This window comes from Stegostoma tigrinum, chromosome 6, assembly GCF_030684315.1.
Source record: "Stegostoma tigrinum isolate sSteTig4 chromosome 6, sSteTig4.hap1, whole genome shotgun sequence".
Classification (NCBI taxonomy): Eukaryota; Metazoa; Chordata; class Chondrichthyes; order Orectolobiformes; family Stegostomatidae; genus Stegostoma; species Stegostoma tigrinum.
Window position 1 is genome coordinate 98147586 of NC_081359.1, and position 27491 is coordinate 98175076.

The 27491-nt window shown below is 40.8% G+C and overlaps 2 protein-coding genes across 6 annotated transcripts in view; both read left to right on the forward strand.

Annotated features, from left to right (window-relative positions):
- Positions 1-10554, forward strand: part of rp2 (RP2 activator of ARL3 GTPase) — a 42377-nt gene extending 31823 nt beyond the window's left edge. The window contains exon 5 of the mRNA XM_048532734.2: positions 6011-10554. Within this exon, the coding sequence (XP_048388691.1) occupies positions 6011-6094 (84 nt within the window). The 3' untranslated portion in view covers positions 6095-10554. The remainder of the gene's footprint in view (positions 1-6010) is intronic.
- An 8237-nt stretch (positions 10555-18791) lies between these two features.
- Positions 18792-27491, forward strand: part of jade3 (jade family PHD finger 3) — a 58896-nt gene continuing 50196 nt past the window's right edge. For 2 of the 5 annotated variants that reach the window (XM_059646788.1, XM_059646787.1), the window contains exons 1-2: positions 18792-18959; positions 24613-24685. The gene's annotated coding sequence lies outside the window, so the exon portion shown is untranslated. Of the gene's footprint in view, positions 18960-19075; positions 19152-24612; positions 24686-27491 lie in introns of those variants that run through there. The other 3 variants (XM_048533373.2, XM_048533371.2, XM_048533372.2) reach the window with 2 other exon arrangements.

The window sequence follows — 27491 nt, forward strand, 5'->3', positions numbered from 1 at the left end:
ATGCACTGTGATTAAAGGCAAGCACAGCATATGCCGCCATCACTATCCTATCTACCTGCAATTCTACTTTTTTGAGGAACTATGAACCTGCACTCCAAGGTCTCCTTATTCAAAAACACTCCACAGGACCTTACCGTTAAGTGTATAAATCCTGCCCTGATTTACTTTTCCGAAATGCATCAGCTCACAAATGTGCTCCGCCTAATGAAAAGGTGTGCATTTCCACGGACATGGAAGACAGTCAGTACCAGTCCTGTGACCTGAGTCACCGAGTGTTGACTTCGGTATTCCCTGCAGTTGTTTTTCCTCTTGAGGTGTAGGTGTCCATGGCTGACCAGCATTTATTGCCTATCCCTAGTACCTGTAGGTGTTGGTAAGCTACCTGCTTTAACTGCTGCAATTCATTTGCTATAGATAGACCCACAATGCCCTTTGAGAAAGAATTTCAGGATTGTGACTCTTAAGGAATGGTAATGTATTTTGAAGTCAGCACGGTGAGTGGCTTGGAGGGGATCTTGAAGGTGGTGTACCCATAAATCTGCTGCCCTTGTTTTTCCATTTGGGAGCGGTTCTCGATTTGGAAGGTGCTAGGTAAGGATCTTTGGTGAATTTCTGCAGTGTGTTAATGTTGCCGATCGTCATTTAACAGAGGGAATGGATGTCGTGCTAATCAAGTGGGCAGCTTTGTCCTGGATGGCCTCAAGTTTCTTAAATATTGTTGGAGCTTCACCCATCTGAGGGAGACAGGATTCCATCACACTACTAATGTGTGGCTTGACAATGATGGACAGAATTACACGAGTCAGGAGTTGAATTACTTGAAGTATTTCCAGCCTCTAACCTGCTCCTGTAGCCACTGTATTTATATGTTGAGTTGAGTTTCTGGCCAGTAGTAACCTCCCTGGATGTTGAAAGTGGGAATCCGGTGATGTCATGCCATTGAATGTCAAGGGCTGGTATTTGGATCATCTCTTACAGATGGTCATTATCTGGCATTTGTGTAAGTGTGAATATAGTTTACCATTTGTCAGTCCAAACCGGGATATTGTCCAGGTCATGTTGTATTTGAGCATGGACTGCTTTAGTATCTGAGGAATCGTAAATTGTGCCGAACTTTGTGCAATCTTCGGTGCATATCCCCACTATGACCAGGGGAATAGATTTAAGGCAAGTGGCAGAAGAATTAGAGGGGATGTGAGACAACCCTTTCATTCATTCGAGGGTGGTGGGAATCTGAAAGTCACTGCCTTTGAGGGTGGTTGAGACAAAGAAATCTCAACATGGCTTACAAGACAAATATTTCCACTTCTGACCTTAGATGCATCGTCCTAAAGCATGGAAACTGGCCCTTCAGTCCAATCAATCCATGCTGAACACAGTCCCAAACTAAATTAGTTCCCATCTGCCTGCTCCTGGCCCATATCCCTCCAAACCTTTCCTATTCATGTACTTATCCAAATGTCTTGTAATTGTTGTAATTGTACCCACATCTACCACCACCTCAGGAAGCTCATTCCGCACGTGAACCATCGCTTGCTTTCAAAAAAAGTTGCCCTTCAGGTCTTTTTTGTTAAATCTCCGTCTTCTCTTTTCTTTAAAAATGTGCTCCCTAGTATTGAATTTCCCCATCCTTGGGAAAAGACAACTACCATGAACCCTACCTATACCCCTCATGATTTTCTAAAATTCTCCAAGGTCACCTCTCAACGTCTTGCATTCCAGGGAAAGCAGTCCCAACCTATCCAGCCTTTCTTTATCACTCAAAGCTTCCATACCGAGCAACGTTCTAGTAAATCTCTTCTGAATCCTCTCCGGCTTAGTAATATCCTTCCTGCAACCAGAACTGGACACAGTATTCCAGCAGAGGCATCACCAAAGTCCTGTGCAACCTCAACATGACTTCCTGACTCGTATACTCAAAAAGGACTAAGCAACAAAGGCAAGTGTGCCAAATGCCTTTTGAACCACGCTGTCTGTGTGTTGCAAACTTCAAGAATTATGTATCTGAATCTCTAAGTCCCCTCTGTTCTACAAAACTACCTAAAGCGCTACCATTAATTGTATAAGTCCTACCCCTGTTTTTGTACCAAAATGGAATACCTTGCATTTATCCAGATTGAACTTCATTTGCCATATTTCAGCCATTGACTCATTTCATCAAGATCCGTTTGTAATCTGAGAAAACCTTCTTCACTGTTTACTATGCCACCAACTTTTATGATGGCGGGAATGTCATTAATGAAGCAGCTGAAGATGGTTGAACCTCGGACACTATTCTGGGGAACTCCTGCAGAGATGTCCTAGAGATGAGAACTGAGCTCCAACAGCCACAACCATCTTTCTATGTGCCAAGTATGACTCGGGCCAGCAGAGAGTTGCCTCCCAATTCCCACTGATTACAGTTTTTCTGAGGAAGGGTCTAGGCCCAAAACGTCAGCTTTCCTCTACCTCTGTTGCTTGGCCTGCTGTGTTCATCCAGCTTTACACCTTGTTATCACAGTTTTGCTAGGGCTTGTTTACTTGCCATCATTCCGCCTCCGGTTCTGTGCAATGTAGAAGTCGCCTTTAACTGACATAAAATATAGTGTGCCATGAGTTTCGTTCACTTTAGGCTTTCATCAATAAATGTGAAGATTAAACGTTCCCTTTCTTCCATCGTCCTGGAGCTGCCATCAGAATGATATTGGCCATTGATGTAAATCAATTTCCAGTTAACATGTTTTCAGATGCCCTGTTGAGTATGTGTGTTGCTGTGTCATAGTCATGGAGATTTACAGCACAGAAAAAGGCCTGTTGGTCTATCATGTCCCCACTAGATAAAACAACCACCTAACTATTTTAATCCCAATCTTCAGCATTTGGCCCATAGCCTTGCAGGTCCTTGTACTGCAAGTGTACATCTAAATACTACTTAAATGTTATGAAGTTTTCTGTCTTTACTACTCTCAGGCAGTGAGTTCCAAATTCCCACCACCCCTGGGTGAAAAACTTTTTCCTCACATCTTCTATAAATTTGCTGTTGCTTTAAATCTATGCCCCTCGCCCCTGCCCCAAGTCATTGATCCCTTGGTCAAGGGGAAAAGCTTCTGCCTGTCAACCCATCTATACTCCTCAATTTTATACATCTCAATTATGTCCCTTCTCAATCTGCTGTGTTCTAAGGAAAACAACTCCATCTGTAGAATCTCTCCTCATGACTGAGTATCCAGCCCAGGCAATATCCTTATCAATCTCCTCTGCAACCTCTATAGTGCTATCATATCTTTTCCATAATGAGGAGGAATCCAGAACTGCATACAGTACTGTCACTAGCCTAAAGTTTCGTCTTTTTTTGCCTTAAAAGTCATACTCTATTTTTATCAATGTGAGGGATAGGAGCATCTATCACTGTATTTCACCAGTTAGCCCTTTGTGTATCCTGGTAGACCTGGGATTTCACATTAAATCCCAATAGAGTAATAAAACTGTCTCGTCGGGGAATAACCTTCTTGGCAAAAAGGACAATCACTAAGTTGAAAGCCAAAAGAACAAGGTTTATTGGGCCAAAATTAATTGTCTAATCGTGGAACAACACGACTCCAGTTCAGTGTTTTGGCCTTTCTTTCCCATGGATCCCAGTACTTGGATCCTTTTTGCCTGGTCTCTTGAGTCACCATGTCTTTCAATATTTTATCTTAAATATGACTTTAGTGTGTGTACAAGGTTTTTTTACATATTTAAGACTTCCAACTTTCATTTCCCATTAACCATTAAGACGTCTAAGATGGTTTCCTAACAAATACTTTTCACTTTATCCTAAGGCCCAGTACGGAATTCAAATACTGATTTGGATTTCTTTTGGGAAACACCAGCATGCAACAATTTCTTACAAATTACCTGTAACTAGCAACATCCTCCTTGTGCAAATGCTTACTCATTTAGTAAGTGTTTTACTCCTAACTAATTCTTCTTTGGCCAAAATGATCACCTTTGGCAAATGTGAAAATCTAAGTAACATATGTGTAGAGCTGAATGAACACAGCAGGCCAGGCAGCATCAGAGGAGCAGGAAAGCTAACGTTTTGGGCCTAGACACTCTTCAGAAATGAGCGAGGTGGGTAGGGGGTGGAGGTGGTGATAGAAGGTGGATAGAGGAGCATTTATGTGGTGAGAAGACTGACATCCCTGCCTCCATAACCTGGCCATCTTCTCTCCACCTATCTGCTCCTCTATCCACCTTCTATTACCACCCCTCCCTCTCTCCCTATTTATTTCGGAATCCCCTTCCCCCTCCCCCATTGCTAAAGAAGGATCCAGACCCAAAACATCAGCTTTCCTGCGCTGATGCTGCCTGGCCTGGTGTGTTCATCCACCTCCACACCTTGTTATATCAGACTCCAGCACTGGCAGTTCCGACTATCTCTTAGTAACATATGGCTGTTTTCATCTGTAATGAAGGAAACTTCGTAACAGCACTCAATAGTCACCAGTTGTGCTAGTGCAATTAAGAATCTCAAATCAGTGTCAATTACACTTAACCAATGGGGGAAATATTGTTCACTTTTCAGGAATACAATACTCTAACAATCAGCTTGTCTACCTCCTGAATACTAACAGTAATTTTGTATCTAAAATGGGTATCCTGGAACATCTGGTACTCTGTCCCCTTACTAACCGTAACTTCAGCTTTTACTTCATAAAGTCACGTATCGAAGCTGGTACCCAAACATTGCGAAAAGGAGACAAGAAGTCAAAACACTTCATCTTACAGGGCTAAATGTAAGCAACAGTCTTGGAAAAAAAATAACTATTTTTATATATCCTGAGAAGAGGGTGCTGATTAGTTGAGTTGTCGTTAATCTGTAGATGTAGCAAGTACAATTAACTTTCAATCTTGGTTCTCACACCAGTCGGTAAACTCTGATTTTGTCAGGGTAGTTGTTGAGAATGTGGCAGAGATTCACAGTCTTCCTGACTCTCTCCATATTTCCCCCATTGCAAAAGTTGCAATCTATGTAAAAATTCCTTTGTGCTACATAAAACAGAGTCCTGTGTCTTAAAATATTCAGCTTCTAATATGCAAATATGCCAATATGCAAATCTTAAACTGGTTTTCACTAATTCTTGGCACAGTCCTGATTACTTAATAAATGTTGTCAAACAGCAGAATAACATCTAATAGTGGACACAATGTTCTGAACCTTGCAACACTGACAAGTTTAGCATGATTTATGTTGTCCAATGCAAATTGTCAATAGGATGTGTTGTTTGACAGACCTTCAAATTACAACTTTGCACCCCTAAAATAACACACAACTTGATAATCTTAAACCACCTTAATTACACTAACAGAAGTGATATCTAACAGACCTGTCAACATAATTTTTTGAACTTCCGGTGTTAATTCAGTTTAATCCAACTAAAACTTCCAGTAGAACGAATAATAGTGGACAGCTTCGCTTCTCAAGAAAGTTCGTCTCATTGATCCAATTTATGACTTAGGATTGTATACCTGCCCAGAAAAATCATATATGCAGACTTGCTTCCATACCTGGCTCCTCCTTCACAAATGTAAGGTCAAAATTATTACAGAAATCAATGAAAGCTGAATATATAGTGCATTTTGGAAAATATCAATGTGCTCTCTGCGTAGATGCACGACCTGGTGAGGAGCCAAAAGGGATAAGCTATTGAGCTTGATCTTAGACAAATGCTCAGTCATCGTACCTTGTTCAGCAGTGAATACATTATATTTAGCACTGGTCTCTAGATGAAGGAGGTAACATGTTAACCAGTATATGTCCTCCTGCTTGCTATCCCTGCTGGAAATTATGGCACGAGTATGTGACAAATTGAAACTTAAACCATGCACAATATTTGAATATCTTGCCAATTCTCAATCCTCTTCATTTGTGAAAGGAAATTGTTCAATTTTGAAAGTAGCTATTCTTCAGTTTGTTGCTGATCGTGTTCTACCATTGCACCTTAAGCATGTAAACTTACTTTTTCTTTTGTTTCTGTTTGTTAAATAGGTCTTTGTTTCTGAAAGCAAGTCTTCAGCATCTCAAGATGTGGACAATTTCTATAACTATGCTGATATGCAGATGGGAATGTGAAAATGAATAATGGCAATATGTGAATATCTAATCTACTATGGTTATGTTTCCAAATGAGTAGAACTTTTGAGATTGGACTATTGGAAATGGGCAGTATTTTGAAGCATGATTTGGTTCTAGTTAAGCTTAAACATCTTGAATGTAACATTGTTCCAACTGTCTTTTTGAAGTAATGTTAGTCTAATATATAACCAAAGCATTTTCAGCAGTTTTGTACAACTTTTTAAAAATCTTTGTTTATTCTTTTGGTCTGTTCCACTGAAAATAATTTTAAAAAGCAAAGAATCCTTTGAAAGGAAGCAACAAGTTCCTGCCGAACTTTTTATTTGACATTAATCACAGAATACTACAACCGAGAACTTGGCCAAATTATTGGTTTAATGATTCTGACCTTCATAACGCTACCTATTAACTCCTGCTTTTTGTTTTCTCATTTTGGCTATCTTTTCCATGCAACCAAAAACCTGAGTTTCCTGCACCACTGCCAGCCCCCCCTCGCACCCCAAAAAAAAGTATAGATGTCAATTGAATGAGTCATGTTAGTCTCTCCCTTTTTTATAGGTCACTACAGTTTTAGCAACAGTTTGCACATATCTAGGGTTTTAAAATAAATGAAAACACTGATAAGTGTTTTCCCCTAGGTCAGCATGTATGAAGTCATCTTTGAGTCAGAAAGGAATGATCAGGCCAGGTGACCAAATATTTGATTAAACTGGAAACCTGAGGCACTTTGAAATGGCCCAATTGCTGGGAAATTTATTAACTGGTTAAATAAATGTCATTGCTTGCAGAACCAATTAAAAGATTCATACAGTTTAGGAAATGGATTATTTTTAAAACTAAAATTCCCCAGTTTCCATCAAAGTGTACTCCATGTGAACATGGCTTTCTCCCTGAAGTATGTTTTAAATATTTTTCATCTTTTACTGGGTTAATAATATTTGTGGAACTATCACATTGAGACCAACTTAACAGATTTTTTATGGTAATCAACAGTTATAATAGATTAAAAGCCAATTTAGGCATTTTTTGTATTTGATGTAAATCTTTTAATGGTATGCTAGATTTTAATTTCTTTTTAATGCTGTATGTTGCTTTGAGAACGGGGTAGTAAATGAGAAAACGAGATTGATTTACTTCAGATCTATCTGCACATAGGCTCTTTAACTTGCATACATGACAATGGGTTGATAAATATGAAGACATTTGAGAGATCAGAGGATGGAGTGAGGTGAGCTTGAGGCAGAAAATCAACTAGAATTATTTGTATCACAGAACAGGCTTAAAATGCCAAATGGCTTAGATCTTCTCTTTCTTGTGTTATTATGTATTAAATATTTTTGTGATAAATGGTGGTTTTGGAATTTTCTCACTGCTGGAACCTCCTGAAGGTTTTACATGTAATCAATATCGTAGCAATTGTATATAAAATTGCTTTTAGTAAACCTTTTTAAATGTTTATTATCAGTAAATGCTCATTCTGTCAGTGTGAAATTCTGAAATGTTTTAGGGATTGATTCAAGGAATCAAAGGTTAGAAAACAAAGAAAAATTGTTTACAATTTAACTGAACAAAATTGAACATACAAACCAGGTTTGAATCTCATGTTAGAGGTAGTGGAATTGTAATGAAGGGCTGGACAAACACATTGTAATTGTGGTTATTGTTGCTTCCCCTTCACCTACTTGGAAGTAAGCGTATGACAGAAAGGTTTCTCCCTTGTTTTGATGCACTTGAGTTGAACTTGTTGGTCATACTGATGATAATGCGGCTGAAATTGGCAACTTGCAGTCTCAAACTAGGTTAGCTGCCCGAAACAATATATTGAGACCAAAAGATTTGGCCTTGCTGATTTCTTTTTAGTTAAATTGATATGTGTTAATGCTCTGGGTAAAATAATCCCCTGCACATTTTTTTTTGGTGTATTGGCATTGCTTTGAATACAGCATAGAATCTTGAATGTGGTTACAGCACAAAAGGAGACCCTTTAATCCATCATGTCTGAGCTGTGGTCTTCTGCAATTGCAACCCACTTAACACTGCTGTCCTGCCTTTTATTTTTTTTAAAAAATGTAGTCCTGTCAATATTTTCTTTTTGAATAATTAGCTTTCACTTTAGAGAATACAATTTAAAATATACCTACACTACAGTCTCAGGAAGTGTCCGACCCCCTCATTTTTTTTTATATAAGCCACTTCTGGGATGTGGGCATTGCTTTCTGGCCAGCATTTATTGCCCATCCCTTGTGCCCTAGAGAAGGTAGTAGCAAGGTGTCTTTTTGAATTTCTGCAGTCCATGTTCTGTATGTTGACCCATGATGCCCTTAGGATTTTAACCTAGTAATGCTGACATATTTCCAAGTCAGGATTGTGAGTGGCTTGATGGGAAACATGCAAGTAGTGGTGTTTCCATGTATTTGCTGCCCTTCCTCTTCTATATGGGGGTGGTCATGGATTTGGAAGGTGAAATATAGGTTTTGAAAATAATTCATTTCTCCCATTCATCCCTACTTTCGGCAGTCACAATAGTGTTTTCTGATTGTATAGTCTTCTACTGGTGGGAATAGTTTCTGTCTATCTGTCCGGATCCCTATTGATGTCTTGTTTGCTCAATACATTATTCAATAGGTCTTTCTTCATGCTGTTTTAAACAAAACCAGTGCATTACCAACAATTGAGGTGTGCTAGCCACCTGATTTTATAACGTTGTCTTTCATTCTGTGACTGTGAAAATTGTGTTTTCCTGTTACTATCTCATAATAGACTGGCAGCAGTCTTCATAATGTTAAATAACCATCTGTATTGGGTCTCCCTTCAGTTTTCTGTGCTCTAGCAGTAAAACAAACAGCCACGCTAATGGAATGTGGGCAAATACTTGAACATTTTGGAATTTTCTGGGTTTGGATAATGCAAGAAGGCCAAGAATGGAAACAGGCTGTTTACCATAACTTCGCCTGCAATCCTTATCTTCAGAAGCTACCTTTCCCAGTTAGTCTCCTGAAGAATATGTTCAAGTTTTTTTTATCAATCCCAAATGTAACTGTGTTACGGAAACAATATATTTATCTTCCATCGCTCTCTCTCCATTATTCAACTATAATACTTGTGGTTCTGGATAAACTGAAGTCCTTTCAATCTGCTGAGATTTGAATACCTCTGATTTTACTCCATTATCTGACAGAATGTGATCATTAATTTGCTCCTGGAATGCATAGATAACAATATACTAGTGTCGTTTGAATTTGGTTCCCAACCTTCTTGAATCAGCTATTAGGAAAAACCAGAATGTAGGAGGTTCAAACCCCACTAATCCAGAGAAATGGACATATTTTGTCTAATTACTTAGACAGCTTCACCAAACATTATGAAATGTACATTTTTATTACATTTTTTGAGTTTTGATTTTTCTCCATCCTTTCCTAAACGGTCACTACATGCAAGAATTTAATTCCGCAGATTCTAACAGGTCTTAGTAACTTGCCCTTTGGTCATTCTTCATCTCTGAGCAGAGATTATTCAATCATCAGTGATGAGCTAGAACCTGTCCTCTTGTATGCAACCATTTGTTGAGCTAATTGGTTGGAAATTGGGAGAGGGCTTTCTGGAAATATTTTCTCTATTCTACTGAACTACGAAATCAACAGCAATAGTGATTCTTCTGAAGTTGAAATGCTTGAAATCAGTGCTCCTTACGAATTTAACCGATTTGGTTTATTCATGTGACACTTAAATGTCTAGTTTGCCTCCAATGTTGCTATTGATTACATAATTAAATTGTTTAATAAGAAACATTAGATGGGCTTTCCAATGCAAAGAAGTTTAAAATTAAATTTCTGTTTTGAAAAACAATTTGAATTGCAAAGATGGGTTGGCTTTTGAAAAGGGAACTCGTTTCAACATTGGCTGTGACTTCCTCAAAAATAAAAAATTAGAATTAAAACCTAGCAAAGCCTTCTTATTCAAATGGCAGGAAAATTCAGATATTCCATGATGATCTAAATTACATGAACCTCTTTCCATTCAGAAACAAGACATAGTACTCTCTAGCATAATAAAACAATAGTCATAAGAGGAGACCTCTTCTGTTCATTTGAATCTTCTCTTTTTAAGAACCATTTATTTATTTCCATACCACCAGTCACTCTTAATGTTGCATGTTGGCTGTAAAAATACAAAATTTACATAAAACACGCATTCTGTAAGAGTCATTTTGGTTTATGGCCTAAAGAACCTACCGTTTCAAGAATTTAAGTGGAGGCCCGATCACGAAAACTGTATTAATTTTAGTTGGAACATGTACCCTCCAGGCAGTAGAGATATTTTATTGAAAAAAAATTTTTCCAGTATTTAGCCTACATTTTTGTCAGCAATTAATTGTGTTGCTTGTAATTAATTTTGTAAATGAGATTATATGTATGCTAACTATTTTTGCTGGTATTTGTTGTAAACTTTTTATTAAACACTACTATATAATTTATGGTGGCTTTGGAAAGTTTGCTTTTAATTTAATTGAATGTGTCTTTAAAACCTCTCTGTCTTGCCCTTCCCTGCCCTCAACCTTTGCGTATTTCCATACAGATCTAAGAGCCTACCATCAATGGTCCACAAATTCTATGCCCCTTTATCTGCCCTTAAACTCCATTCCAACCTATGTCTCCATATCCCATGGCCCATTAGTCCCTGTGCCAGCTCATACTCCACCTTTTGCCCTTGTCTCCATGCGAACTTCCCCAGTATACACCACAGGCTGACCTCAGGAGCTATTTTATTTTAAATGTCTACTACTAACTTGGTCTATAAAATTAAAACACTAAAGCAAAATACAGAAAATGCTGGTTAAGCTCAGGATGTCTGGCAGCATCATTTGGAGTTAGAGTCTGAGATTATTTCTTCAAAACCATCTCACGGAGAGAAGTCCATTAAACACATTAATTTTGAAAATCAAGATCAAATGGGCTTTTGCTCTTCTGTGCCGCAGGAGGTTCTTCAATCATCCCTGAGCTCACCTTAGGATACCTGTGTTATGGTGTGACAGGTGTACCTCCTCAGGCAGACTCTCCACCTGCCACTGGGCCCAGGGCAGGTTCTGCCTCAGGACTGTGCTTCTTCATGAAGATGATGGTTTCTCAATGTTGTAAAATTTAAAAAAAAAACACTTTTTAAGCAAAATTGTTGCAGGTATCTCTTACGTTTCTAGTCCGGTTTTCTTAGACTGCCTGGGAATCACCCACTTCTCTGCCTGGGAGTTGGAGAAAAAAATGAGAAATGTTGGCCTCATGGGATTATCGTTAGACTATTGATCCCCACACTTAGGTAATATCCTAGTTTGATTCCACCATGGCAGATGAAGTCTTAATTCAATTAAAATTCTGGAATTAAGAGTCTAATGATCACCATGAAACCATTGTCTGTCCATTGTGTGGAAAACCCCATCTGGTTCGCCAATGTTCTTTAGGAAAGAAAACTACCGTCCTTATTTGGTCTGGTTTGGTTTTGCCCTTAGCAATGTGATTGACTTTTAACTACTCTCTGGACAAAAAATGCTGGACAGAGATGCCCACTAACCATGAACAAATATGTATTTTAAAGCATTTCTTCAGGTCCCTAATCCACTCAAAACCCAAGTTTGTGTTCATAGACCCACATCAAAAATAGCCAATCCTTTTATAGTCTCTTCAGATTGTTACTCAAACTGTGGACCAGTTCCCTCCCACTCCGTATGTTGTGGATGCACTAAGCAGTGATACAATTAGTGTTTTTGGTAATATCAGTAAATTGGTACCAAAATTGCATGCACTGAGTATTTTGAAATGCTGACACAGCAGATTTTAGATTCCACTTTTCCCCTATGTGCTGAATCCCAGCTTGCTCCCCAGAAGCGAAAATAAGATCTACAGGTATGGTAGGAAGCTTCTAGATCCACAATGCCGGTGCTGTTGTTGTGAGGAATGGAATCTCAAAACCTCTGTGAAAATCCCAATTTATGGACTATAAAGCAGTGATAACAAAGTGTGGGGCTGGATGAACACAGCAGGTCAAACAGCATCTTAAGAGCACAAAAGTTGACATTTTTGGCCTAGACCCTTCATCAGAAAAGGGGGGATGGGGAGAGGATTTTGAAATAAATAGGGAAAGGGGGGGAGGTGGACTGAAGATTGATAGAGGAGAAGATAGACGCAGAGTATGGGTGGGGAGGTAGGTAAGGGATAAGTCAGTCTGGGGAGGATGGACAGGTCAAGGGGGCGGGATCAGGTTAGTAGGTAGAAGATGGAGATGCGAGATAATGAAATGTGAGGCTGGATGAACACAGCAGGGCCAGCAGCTTCTCAGGAGCACAAAAGCTGATGTTTTGGGCCTAGACCTTTCATCTCTAGGCCCGAAACGTCAGCTTTTGTGCTCCTGAGATGCTGCTGGGCCTGCTGTGTTCATCCAGCCTCACATTTCATTATCTTGGATTCTCCAGTATCTGCAGTTCCCATTATCACAGATGGAGATGCGGCTTGAGGTGGGAGGAGGGGATAGGTGAGAGGAAGAACAGGTTAGGCAGGCTGGGACGGGCTGGGCTGGGCTGGTTTTGGGATGCAGTGGGGGGAGGGGAGATTTTGAAGCAAGTGAAATCCACATTGATACCATGGGGCTGCAGGGTTTCCAAGCAGAATATGAGTTGCTGTTCCTGCAACCTACGGGTGGCTTCATTATGGCACGGCGGGAGACCCAGGATGGACATGTCGTATAAGGAATGCAAGGGGGAGTTGAAATGGTTCGCGACTGGGAGGCGCAATTGTTTATTGCGAACCGAGCGTAGGTGTTCTGCAAAGTGGTCCCCAAGCTTCCACTTAGTTTCCCCAATGTGGAGGTAGGCACGCTGGGTACAGCGGATGCAGTATACCACATTGGGGGATGTGCAGGTGAACATCTGCTTGATGTAGAAAGTCATCTTGGGGTTTGGGATTTCTAAGGAATGGGTGGGGGAGTTGAAATGGTTCGCGACTGGGAGGTGCAGTTGTTTATTGTGAACCAAGTGTAGATGTTCTGCAAAGCAGTCCCCAAACCTCTGCTGCAGTTGTTTATTGCGAACCAAGCATAGGTGTTCTGCAAAGCCCATCCTGGGCCTCCCACAGTGCCATAATGATGCCACCCGTAGGTCGCAGGAACAGCAACTCATATTCCGCTTGGGAACCCTGCAGCCCAATGGTATCAATGTGGATTTCACCAGCTTCAAAATCTCCCCTCCCCCACTGCATCCCAAAACCAGCCCAGCTCGTCCCAGCCTGCCTTACCTGTTCTTCCTCTCACCTATCCCCTCCCACCTCAAGCCGCATCTCTATTTCCCACCTACTAACCTCATCCCGCCCCCTTGACTTGTTCCTTCCTTACCTCCCCACCCATACTCTCCTCGCCACCTATCTTCTCCTCTATCTTTGGTCCCCCACTCCCTATTTGTTTCAGAATCCTATTCCCATCCCCCTTTTCTGATGAAGGGTCTCATCCCAAAACGTCAGCTTTTGTGCTCCTAAGATGCTGCTTGGCCTGCTGTGTTCATTCAGCCGCAGAGTTTGTTATCTTGAATTCTCCAGCATCTGCAGTTCCCATTATCAATGACTATAAAGCAGTGCTTTTATTTAGTAATAAACTGCTTGTACTGCTTGGGGCTATGTCTCCTGATTTCAATACAAACCAAGTATAATGGCAGAACAGCTGAACTCCAGAGGTGAGGTGAGAATGATTGCTGCCTTGATGTCAGAGGCACTTTAACAATAATAGTATAAAGTAGCCTTGCAAAACTACTCAATGGGTATCAAAGGATAATTCTGCTGGTTGTATTGAGAGCTAGAACAAAGGTAGATGGTTGGGTATCAGTCAGCTTAGGTCCAAAAATCTCTGCAAAAGTTCTTCAGGGTAGTGTCTTAGGCCCAGCCATCTTCAGTTGCTCCTTCATGTTTCTCCCCCAGCTCCTCAAAAGAAATCTTCCGCAATGACTTCAGAGTTGGAGATGTTTGCTGATGAATATACATCTTCAGTATTGTTTGCAACTTAGACATTGAAGTAACTTGTGTCCACAGGCGAATTACCAGCCTGGAACCAAGGACGCCAATCACAGCCACAGAAATGCTTGTCTCTTCCCCTTATTTTCAAATCCAATATCATGGTTGCCTTCCTATTGCTATCACTCCCCTCCTGTGCAGGTGAGCCACTCATGGTGCCACAGACCTGGCTTTGGCTGCATTTCTCTGAGAGCCATCAGCCTCACTATCAAAAAATAAAATTTGTTTGTCAGTGAGATTGACTTAGGTGTCTCGTACATTACCAGCTTTGTTCTCTTAGACTGGCTGGCAGCCACCCACCCAATCCCCCTCTGTCTGTGTGCTCCTAACTTGCAGGTTGATCACCCCTCTAAATGTGCTATCCACATATTTCTTTGACTCATGGGTGCAACACACTGATTCCAGATATCATTCTGAGTTTTGAAACCTCGGGCTAAGACTCTAAAAATATTGTTTATGGTGTCCAGGGAGTCCAGAACTATGGATCATAGTCTCGGGATATAAGGTAGGCCATTTAGGACTGAGACAAGGAAAATTTTATTCACTCAGACAGTGGCAAATCTCAAGAATTTTCTGCCAGAGAAAGTGATTGAGGCCAAACATTGAATTGTTTTCAGTATCAAGATATAGTTCTGAGGGCTAAAGGGATCAAAGGGTATGAGAAGAAAGTGGCAACAAGGTATGGTATTTGATTATCAGCCATGATTATACTGAAAATGGATTAGGCTTGAAGGGCAAAATGGCCTAACTCTGCTCCTATTTTGTATGTTTCTATATTTATAATGTATAAGACAGGAAAACATAGGCCAAATAATCTTTCCTGAGCTGTGGTTAAGTTTAGTATCCACATAAGGGAAATGTGATAGATTATATGTGAATTTACAGAATTTGTTTTCTGCCTTGTTAATATTTCTCTATTTTCTTTTCCCATTCAAGGATTTCTATAATCTGGCGATTTTCATTTGTAATTTTGAAAATACACTGTATTTTCCTGACTTTTTTTGCTTTAACACATCAGATATCTGATTTAATCTTTCTTGCTCACATCTGATTGCTTCCACCATTTTTGAAAATGGAATAACATAGACAGAATCCTTTCTCTCCATAGTGGAGTATCATGGTTTTCTGTGATTTTATTTTGCTGATCTGCTTACACCATTTGCAGCATAAGTCAATACTCAAGGCTGCAAACCTTAATTCTTGAATCCATCGAGATCAGATTCCTACTTTAGGTTATCTATGGTGGAGGTTTTGTTTTTGTACTGATTTGCCATTCAGATCATTTTAAGTTCTACACTTGAATATCTTTGTATTATTTCTACAGCATGTGAACATTATTTTCATGTCATCAAACATCATTGGCACAAGGATGAATACTCAAGAGTTGCAAATGGGTTGTTGATGTGAAATCCCACATGACCAAAAATTTCTAGCCATTTGGGAGAACAGCTGAGAGATACATGTTGACATCAGCCATTTGCTGTAATTTTATGGATGATGTATTTGGTAGCAGAAAAAGAAAGAGACAATGGCAGCTGGAAGTAATTTTGAGAACAAAGAAAATAGAAGGATTTTTTTAAGGGATGGGATGTTGTCAGATGGGCTGTTACTGGGTAGGATGTGTGCACAAGCAGGCACATGAGGTGTGGAAGTCAGTGTGCTGTGGTTGGTCTGGTTAGGCATGGAAATTAAAAACATGATCTTTCAATGCAAAGTTTACTACCAATTATAAATATAAACAAAATGCAGCTCTCAAGTTCTTACTGAAGGTTAGTACTACACAGAATGCAGACGAAGATACATTCTTCAGAAAAGTAGCTTTCTTGTAGAATCAATTGGTCCGTTTTCGACTGAAAAGTTGGAAATGTCATGCCAGATTTGACCACAGGATGAGGTTGACTGAAAGACAGTGTTTGTGAATCTGATGTTTGTACAAAAACTTGAGGAAATTTAGGACATAATTATCTTGCTTCTCCTAAAAGACTGGTTATGGAGCAAATTTAAAAAATGACCAGGATTTTATAAATTTTCCTTGTGCAATTGGGGTAGAGGAAAGTAGGATCTTTGGGGAATTTGCCAACTTTTCAAAAGCATCAGTCATTTTATATTTTGTTCCAGTGAGACTCCATTAGCAGTCTACAGATTAATTTTTGCATTATCAACGTATTGTGTTTTCTCCTCAGACAAACAATTTTTCCTGTATTGTGTGGTACGATCAATCCAATTACAATACCATTGTAACTTCTGAATTACAGATATTAAAAACGGTTTAATATGTCTGCGATGGAAGTCAATAGGTCAAATTTTCATTTGCTGTCTAATAATTTTGTATTTGTGAAATCGACTATAACATGTAGGAGCAGAAATAGGCTATTTAACTCATTACATCTGCTCTGCCATTCAGTAAAATTGTGGCTGATCTGATAATCCTCAACTCCACTTTCCTGGACAACGTGACCAACTTAGCTCAAGCCAACTACAGACATGCACAGGAATTGCTAGAGGAATGGTTTTTAACCCGTAATGCACCCAAAAAAACTGTGGAATTAGATTCCACATATAAACCCATGCAGAATGGAACCGGAAATGACACACCCAACTTAACGGACTGGATGAAATAAATACCAAGCGGAGTAGAACAACATCACTTCATCAGAGGCCACACTGATGATGTTACCTAACATGGTGACAAAACATCTGTACGATAACCAGCCAGCTCAGCAAGCAAGCCAACAACCTCATCCAGTTTCTAGCCTTATCCACATAAACCATGATTCTCTTACTGATTAAAAATGTCTAACTCAACCTTGAATAAACTTATTGACAAAACCTTGAAAGTTATCTGTGGTAAAGAATTCCACAGAGTGACTACACTTCGACAGAAAATCTTCTTCATCCGAGTTTAATGAGCAACCCCTTATTCTGAGATTATGCCCGCTGGTCCCAGTCTCTTCTATAATGGGAAACAATTTCTCCACAAGTACCCTGCCAAGCCCCCTAATAATTTTATGTTTCAATAAGGTCTCATCTCATTCTCCTAAACTTTAATGAGTACAGGGCCAACTGACTCAACTCCTCCTCATAAGAGAAATCCCTCCATACCCACAGTCAACCTAGTGAACCTTCACTGGATTACCTCCTATTTGCTTTCTTTAGTGTACCTTTCCTTCGATAAGAGGTCTAAAACTGCATTTTCTTTGTTTCTACTTGATTCAGTATTCCACATGTGGTCTGACTAATGCCTTATACTTTTTAACTGGGGGGTCAGTTAGCTGGATAGATGGGTTCCATTCACACATGAGCTGAGGCTACCAAGGATTCGCCTTCTTGACCTCTCCCTTTTCCTTAGGCGTGGTCACCCTCAGGTTAAACCACAACCAGACATCTATCTCTCTAATAAGAGTACAGCCCTATGGTCCAGTAGGACCATGAGTGTACCTACAGTTTTAACTAGGCCTTCCTATTTCTCTACTTTGCTCCTTGATATGTGACTTGTAGGAAAATTTAAGTCAAAAGCCCAAGATTGGTGCACAGATAGGATGCAGACAGCAGAGTTTTATATGACCTCTGATTTTGAATTGTCAAAGATTGGAGGCTATAAATGCATGATTATTAAAACTCCCTATTTCCACCACTATTACATAACCTGACTCCTTCCCACTTCAGCTCACCACTGTTCAAACCCTCATTTATACCTGTGTTACCTTTAGACCTGATAACCTAAGTACTCCTGATCAGCCTGTCACATTATATCTTCTGTAAACTTGAGACCATCCAAAACCCCAGATGATAAAATGTGAGGCTGGATGAACACAGCAGGCCCAGCAGCATCTCAGGAGCACAAAAGCTGACGTCAGGGGCCTGCTGTGTACATCCAGCCTCACATTTTATTACTTGGATTCTCCAGCATCTGCAGTTCCCATTATCACCATCCAAAACCCTGCTGCCTTTGTCATTGTTTAGACGCCGTGCTCACAGACTGACATGGTCTCCTGTGAAGCAATGCCATGATTTCAAATTTTTATCCTTGTTTTTAAATTACTACATGCTCAAAATCCTCCATACTTAACATCCTCTAGGCCAAAACCTTCCAATTCTGACCTGTTGAGAGTTTCCAACTTTAATTGCTCCTCCTTTAACGTCATTCGGTGAAGGAAAACTGCCGTCCTTACCTGGACTGGCCTACATGTTGGCTCCAGAACCACAGCAATGTGGCTGACTCAACTGGGATTAAGTACGGGCAACAAATGCTGACCCAGCCATTGATGCCCACATCCTGCGAAGAAATTTAAGAATAGACTCTTTAATGTTCCTGTAATTCTACTGGCATAAACTTTCAGCTCCGTCGGGGAGATTAGTCCTTAATTTATGCAAGAGGTTCTAGAATAATCCAGGAGGGTTGGCAATCCTAAATTCTGAACGTTGCGTGAAAGGATAAGAAATAAGCCCGCAAGGAAAATTAAACCTAGTTAACAAACATTTTTTTAAAATAAATGAAAGCTTTTAGGTGAATGCAAATCACTCAGACTGTTCTAAGCTTCCTCTTTGCTGCCTTCGCTTGAATAACTAGACCAGTTGACAGTTGGCCGCTCACCCATCCCACAATGCCTCGCGGAGCAGTGCCGGGGTCGGCGCATGCTCAGTGGCGTCTGTCAACAGCAGGCGGCGAGAGAAAAGCGGCGACGTCGCCCGAGCCGCATAATAGGCGAGTCTTCCCCTTTTCCCATTCACCGCTTCAAGGCCTAGGAGCTGGGGGCCCCCTGATGGAGCGGCGGATCACCGCGTCTGGTGGCCTGGTTGGTTTCAAGCCGGAGCAATTGGTGAGAGAGAGGCCTGGGCTTTGACCCTGTTTCTCTTTGTGTGTGTTGTTGTCGGGGGGGAGGGGGGTAAGGTCTTTGACTCGAGGCCGTGGTCGGTCCATCGGCCTTTCCGTCCTGGTGCTGTATCTGCCCTCTGTTTTGAATGCAAAGCGGTGGACCAATCTCCTCTCTCGTTTTATTTCCCATCACGAGGTATTTTTTCATTTTAAAAAACAAAACTATTTAAAGAAACTATTAAAAGTCGTGAAAATAGGTGTGTGCATCTATACATTATTTGCGGTGCCACACGGCGGCGGTGCGTGCTGGACGGATTGGCGTGTCTGTGCCGTACCCTTTCAGTATTTTGCTATTATGAGGGAGGACTGCTTCACTGTGAGCTTTGGCGCCAAGGCCGGCCGACCTTCTTTACCTTCCAACTAACCAACCCCCGCAAAAGTCACCCTTGAATCTCGACCAGTCTTAGCTACATCGTCCCCTGTTGCAAGATTGGAGATCATTTTCAGTAGAAGTCCCAAAGCCTTTATTTTAATTGTTTTGCATTGCATTTCAACGTGATTTATTGAGCTATGGTTCACATAGCGGTTCGAATTTTAACTTGCAGTTTATCGGCTATTTCAACGCACCATTCCTTGTGTTGAATATTTCCTCAACTTTTTTTTTTCAAAGCAGGACTTTAAAATAGTGGAAGTAATTCATTATAACTTTTATTAAGATCCAATTTTATTTTGAAAGAAAACTTAATTGCCCTCCTTTTGGTTGAAAAGAAATTATTTCCACGAACCATAATGAAAGAAAGAATGGGCATTCGTAACAGTGATAATGGGAACTGCAGATGCTGGAGAATCCAGGATAAAGTGGGAAGCTGCATTAACACAGCAGGCCAAGCAGCATCTCAGGAGCACAATGTTGGCTTCTGGATGACTCGATGTTTCACAGTCGGTCAAGCATTTTTGAAGTGCAGTCATATTTAAGATATAAAACAGAACAAGAGAAGTGATTGTAATGGCCAGATAACATGATTTAATGATGTTGAATAAGAAATTTAATATTGACTAAATCTCTTCCAAGTACGGTAGTTGCATGGTTTGTTTTCCATCATTCATGTATTGGTGAGGCCAACATTTATTGCCTATGTATAACTGTCCTGCAACAAGTGGTGGCAAGGTGTTTATTTGAACAGTTGCAGTTTGTGGTGAAGATACTCCCACAATTAGTTAGGAAATTCCAGGCTTTCCCTGTAATGAAAGAGTGACAGTATATTTCCAAACCAGGATAGAACACTACAGTACAGCACAGCACAGTACTGGCCCTTCGGCCCACGATGTTGTACTGAACTTTTACCTTAAACCTAAGGTCTATCTAAACTCCACCCCAACCTTATACTGGCATCCATATGCAAGTCTAATTGCTGCTTAAGTGCCCCTAATGAGGCCAACTTCACTACCCTCTCCGGCAATGCATTCCACACCCCGATCACTGTCTGAGTAAAGAACCTACTTCTGACATATCTGTGCCTACCTCCACTCACCTTAAAACTGTGCCCCCTCGTAATAGCTGCCTCCACCTTAGGAAAAAGTCTCTGGCTGTCCATTGTATATAACTCGGATCATTTTGTACACGTCTATCAAGTCACCTCTCATCCTCCTTCATTCTGAAGAGAAAAACCCTAGCTCTCTCAACCTTTCCTCATAAGACCTTCCCTCCATTCCAGGCAACATCCTGGTAAATCTCCTCTGCACCTTTTCCACTGCTTCCACATCTTCCCTGTAGTGAGGCGACCAGAACTGGACACATACTCCGGATGTGACCGAACCAGGCTTTTGTATAGCTGGAACATAACTTCACAGCTCTCGAACTCAGACTCTCTATTAATGAAAGCTAACACACCACACCCTTTCTTAACATCTCTATCCACCTGGTGGCAGATTGTGGACATGAACCCTGAGATCCCTCTGCTCCTTCATACCACCAAGAATCTTTCCATTAACCCTGTGTTCTGCTTTCAAGTTTGTCCTTGCAAAATGAATCAGCTCACACTTTTCGGGGTTAAATGTCATCTGTCACTTATCAGCTCTGCATCCTGTCAATGACCCTTTGTAACCTAGCACAGCCCTCCGTACTATCCACAACTTGACTCACCTTCATATCGTGCACAAACTTACTAATCCGCCCTTCCCCTCCTATATCCAAATCATTTACAAAAATCACAAATAGAAGAGCACCCAGAACAGATTGTTGTGGTACACCATTTGTAACTGAGTACCATGTTGACTATTTTCTGTCTGCTTCCACCCTTTGTTTTCTGAAGGTCAGCCAATTCTGAATCCAGACTGACATGCCACTGTGGGAGTGGAGCGAAATGTGGGTCTGGTAGTACCCTCGTGCACTTGCTTTCTGCATTCATTTTGGTGGTAAAGGTTGAGAGTTTGGATGGTCATGTGGAATAACTTGATTTGCTATAGGACAGCTTGTGAAAGGTGCACACTGCAGCAAATGTGCTAGTGCGAGATGGAGTCAATGTTTAGTAGGTAGGGAAGTTTTACCATAGCTCAATAGACCACACTTGGAGTACTGTGTGTAGTTTTGGTCTCCCTTGTTTGAAAAAGCATGTAATTTGTTTGAACTGCTTTGAAAATTGCTCCTGGCCAAAAAGGCTTATTTTATGTTAGGAGCACGATATGATGTTATTGTAATATATAAAATCTTGAGACTGGTTGGGACAAATTTCAAACTCACCTCAATTAAGGGAGGTAGGTTAAGAAGCAGAAATCTTTCCTTTTTTAAATTTTTTTTTGTTTTTAGTAAGTTGAATTTTCTACCCTGGGAAGCAGTGAAAGCTGGGTCACTAAATTTATTCCAAATATAGTCAGGTGTATGAAGGATTATAGCGGCACATAGGAAAGTAGACTTGAGATCACAGATGGAGCAGTCATATTCTTATAGAATGTTGGGGCGGCAGCCTCCGTGCTGAATAACCTATGGCTTTTCCTATAAATGTTGTTGGGTTTCAGTACCACCAAACCAAAGCTAGGAATTATCAGCCACATTTTAGTTAAGATGAGTCTCTTGCCAGACATCCCAATTTGACCTTGTCCCATTTTGGCTCCTAACCCTTTTCAACTCTTGATATTCGTATATCTATCCAGGTGCCTTTTAAATGTTGTAATTGTACCCACCTGCACCACTCCCTCTGGTAGCTCATTCCATACATGCATCACCCACTGTTTGGAAAATGTTGTCTGAGGTTCTTTACTTAAAATCATTCCCCTCTGACTTTAAACCTGTGCCCTCTAATTTTGGACTCCCCTACATTAGGAAAAATGCCTTTTCACGCAATCCATGCCCCTCATGATTTTATACACTTCCGTAAGGTCATTCCTCAGGCTCTGATACTTGGGGGTGGGAGGGTGGAAAGTACCAGCCTCTCCAGCTTCTCCACATCGCTCAAACCCTCCAACCTGCCAACATCATTGAACATCTCTTCTGCATCCTCAAATTTCACAACCTCCTTCCTTTTGAAGGCGGTCTAGAATTGTACACAGTATTCTAACTCACCAATGTCCTATATAGCCACATGACGTTCCAGCTCCTATACTCTGTGCAATGACCAAAGGGTCTGTTTCTGTGCTGTATGGCTGAATGTATCCTGTTGGAAAATAGGCATGTGGGGATTTTGGGCACATGGGAGATTTTTGTTCCAACATGTCAAGTTAATATATTCATTATCTTGGGCGTTTATGTACAGCTTGATTTTACTTCTGCTAAAAATTGTACAGCAAAACCACCTTTTGACTGAGTACTGCGCCACAAAATTTTCGTAAAACTCTTCTTGGCAGGAGGTGGGTAAGCACAAACACAAAGGAAGAGATAGTGAGATAACAGTGTGGGGCTGGATGAACACAGCAGGCCAAGCAGCATCTCAGAAGCACAAAAGCTGACGCTTCGGGCCTAGACCGTTCATCAGAGAGATAGTAAGAACTGCCGATGCTGGAGTCTGAGATAACAGTGTGGAGCTGGAGGAACACAGCAGGCCAGGCAGCATCAGAGGAGCAGGAAAGCTGGCATTTTGGGTGGGGACTCTTCTTCAGAAGTCTGCTCCACATTGTGTTAACACAAAGGAAAACTATGCTTTTCATTAGAGGCCAATCATCGCTGCCTCAAAGCTTCAGTAGAACAGCCCCGAGGGCCCAATTAGCTTAACTTTTGACATCAATGTCTTTCTTCTAATTTCAAATCATAAATGAGGATGTTGATTACACAATGTTCAACTCTCATGCTTCCTTGGTAATAATGTAATGTAGTTTATGTGCTGTAAGCCTTAAATAACACTCAGACCTGGTCTGATATGTTTCAAGGAACATTTTGTACCCTCTGAATGAATGTGAAGCATTGGTGCTCTCCACCAAGAGAACAAAATTATTGTGTCTCTGTCAATGCTCGGTAACGTTCACCACCCGAGTCTCTAACCATCAATATTGGTTGACCAAGGACAGAACCGAACCAGCCACACAAATGTTGTGGTTACTGTTGCCACTGGCTCACACCCTGATTCTCCAAAGCGCACCTCTATTACTTGCATGGCACAAATTAGGAGTGTAATGGAGCACGTTCCCCATGGATGGGTGCTGTCTCTGACAACGAGCAAGAAACCTGACACCATCTAAGAATTATATGGAAATTATGACCTCTGTTAGCTTTTCTAAAAAAAACATAGGTTATCCTTGCTCTGCTTGGCACCAGCCTCAATCACTTTGGACAATAGAATGCGCAGCTGCATTTTGTTGGGTAGCAAGTTAGTACACGAATGCATTATTAACTGAGTTTCCTCGACACCCTTGCCTGTTTTAGGAAGTTGAGCAAATGTTTTACTAGCAACAGAGAAGATGTCACTAATGAGGTGGGAAATACATCCTCTTAGCTGTTACAAAAGCCCATTTACATCAGAGTTGTGAGGAACACAAATCAGTGTGACATTAGATCGTGAAGGGAATTGACAGTGTTTTCCTTTTTGGGAACAACTGGCACTAAGGGTGGGGTGCAGTCGAAAAATAACCCATTTAAGATGGAGATGAGAAATATTTTTCAATTGACTGTTCTGTAGGGTGTAGCTAAGGAAGTCATTAAGTACCTTCAAGGCAAAGATAGCTGCTTACTAACAAAAAATTATTATGTACAGGTGAGAATGCATGAATAACTGTTCTACTCCAGTTCTTTCTTTACTGTGTTCAGATATTCACAGTACAAATTAAATATATTTAATTCTGTCTGGCCAACTCTTCCCTTCACCACCCAAAATTGACAATTGTGGGTTCAGGAACCCTGGCCACTGAAATTTCTTCTGATCATCTCTCCATTTCCCTCTCCTCCCTTCGGGAACAAATTTGATAAACCCTTCTTCTTTGACGAATGCAGTGCATGTCGTAATGTGTTTGTACATTGGTGTTGTGTAAGTGAGTTTTTGTCAAGTGTTGCCATGGTCCTTTCCATGCTGAGAAAGCTGCTGCGTACTATTTGTTAACCATTACATGTGATAAAATGAGTACTGTGTTGATGTTAGACAAAAATCAGGAATTCCTTACGTAAGTGACAGTGGTCAGTGACTTGGTGGCTTTTGCACCAGTGTCCCTATCCACCTGATGCTTTTTCGTTCCAGATTGGAGGGTGTTTCCAAAGAAGATTTGGCAAAGAAGAAATTGAGCAATTTCCAAATTGCTGAAATGCATTCTGTAGGTAGTTTCCCTCAAGGTACATTCTGTCTGTCGGTACTTTTTCTAAACAGATCCACGCTTTGCCAAATCGTTTGTGCATGCATTCATTTGTATTAATTTTCATGTCTGCTTTTTGGTCTTGGAATTTTCAATTTTTCAGTGCCTATTTTTTAAATCTTCTGAATAATTAAAATTTTTTTGCATTATTAAGACCAAATCTAATAGGGGAACAGGAATAAGGCATTTGGCTAGGTTTCATGTAGAGGAAATCCCAGGTTTGATCAGTTTTATTAGAATTCTCCTGAGTTAACAGGCAGAGGAGATAAGAGAGTTAGTACGTCTAAAATAACTTGATTTTCAGAAGGCACCACATGACATTAATTAAATGTAAGACCTCATTGTGTTAGAAATAATGTATTAGCGTGGGTCAAGAATTAACTAGCCAAAGACGGAGTTGGGATAAGGGGGCATTTTTGGATTGGCAACCTATAATTCATGGTGTGCACCAAGGATTTGTGCTGGAGCCATAATCCTTTACAATATTAATTAATAAGGAAAGTAAATGTCCTGTAGCCAAGTTCGTAGATAACATAACATAAAAATAGAAAGACAAGTGTTTAGGACAACAAACTGAGGAGGGATATGGACATGTTAAGCAAGTATGCAGGGGAATATAATGTGGGAGTAATGTGAGGTTCTGCAATTTGATAGGAAGAATAGAGAAGCTGAATATTGTTTGGGTGGAGGAAGACTGCAGAAGGCCGTGGCACAGAGCCTTTTGGGACTGTGCCTCGTCCATTCGCCGCGAACAGTCTAGCACCCAAATTCAGTGGTTAGTAGGGGAGGCAAATAGATTATTTATCCTTATTTTGAAGTCAAAGGAATATAAAGTATGGAGTAATTGCTAGAACTACGCAATGCACTAAATAAACCACAGCTCCAATACAATGAATGGTTTTGGGCTCCTTTTTATGTGATGGAAGATTTACTGGCATTGGAGGCAGTCCAGTTCAAGTTCACTAGGCTGATTCCAGGTGTGGAGGGACTGTCCCGTGGAGAGTGATTGTGCACAGGCCAACTTACTCAATGGAATGTAGAGAATGATCGGTGATCTTATCGGAGCATAGAAGATTCTTCGGTATTTGACAGGGTAGATGCAGAAAAATTGTTTATCCTTGTGGGAGAATGTAGGCTGTAATGTCACAATAAACAGTCATACGTTTAAAACAGAGATTAGGATGAACCTTTTCAGACAGTGGTGAGTTGGTGGTGAGTATGTGGAATTCTTGACCATAGAGAACTGACACTGGCTCATTTTACAGTATAGCTTCTAACCTGCTTGGCTGAGTATGCTTTGTGCCTGGATTCAGGTGTCAGTATGCTGATCTTAGCATTGACTTCCAATTCTGTATTTTGCTGCTGGGCACAAGCCTTGGAGGCACATGCAGCTGGTAAGAAAATTAGAGGGAATGCTGGTCAGTAAGACTACTCCTGGCTAAGATCTTTAAATAATTAAGGGTGTTGGGGTTTAGGATGGTGTGGGGTTGGGGGTTGGGGGGGTGGTGCGGCATGTAGGGTGGAGCTGGTGTAAAGAGTACAGAGTAGAAGGTAGGAAAGGAGGTTTGAACATGATCAGATTAGCTTTGATATCATTAAATGATGGAGCAGAATTGATTGGCTGAAGCCACCTTCAACTACATCTTGGGGTCTTTTGGCCATTCAAGCTTTTTATGCCATTGAGTGAGGTCACAGCAAATCTCGCTGTAAAGCAGGTGGCTCTTTTCCATATCCTTTTAATACCTTTGCTTTGGAAAAATGCATTGAATTCAATTTTGGGTAAATGTTGGCAGGAGAGGCAATTGCTGGGAAGGGGAACGGGACTGGGACTGGGACTGATTTGGATAGCTCTTTCAAAGACCTGACAGGCAGGATGGACGCAATCACCTCCTTAAGATTCTATGATCCTAATTGTTGACAGTTGTTAAGCATGTAGGCAGTCAAATTAGCCTTTTTTTTTAGTTTTTTTACACACATGAGCCCTCTTAAATTTTTACTTGAGCTTTTGGAATCAGATCTGATGGCAGTGGACTTTGATTTTTTTTATTAGAATCAGAACTTCTATAGTACCTTTATGTTCCAAGGTGCTTTGTAGGAATGTCATAAAAGAACATGTTATGAATAAGCTGAATCCAAGAGGAGCCTGTTTTATCCAGATTCTTCTTGCAGCAGTGTGTTGTGCTGGGGAAGCAATGTTATCGAGCTTTCATTAAAACGGGGGGGAAAAAAAATGCATCCGTTTTGATATATCCACTTGAACTGTGAAAAGTGGTCAAGAATGCAATCATGGATTTTCTCCAAAAATCAGGACCCACTTTCGATTCCAGCCTCGGGTAACTGTCTGTGCAAACTCTGCACGTTCTCCCTCTGTCTGTGTGGGCTTCTTCCTGGTGCTCCGGTTTCCTCCCACAGTCCAAAGATGTGCAGGCTAGGTGGATCGGCCGTGCTAAATTTCCCATAGTGTTCAAGGGTGTGTGGGTTATAGGGGGATGGGTCTGGGTGGGATGCTTCAAGGGCAGTGTGGACTAGTTGGACCAAAGGGCCTGTTTCCACACTGTAGGGAAACTAAGCTAATCTGATCTAATCATTGGGCTGCCTGAGGAGAGCATTTTTAGCTGTTTTTGTACTACGGTGAAAAATTGATTTTGAGTTAGTTACTTGGATATCACTTGTCAGTGGAATTTGAAGTAATCCAGTTTTGTAATGTTATGCTTAAATGCTATTGCACTGCTAAATGTGTTACTGTTAACTGCTAAATAATTAACTT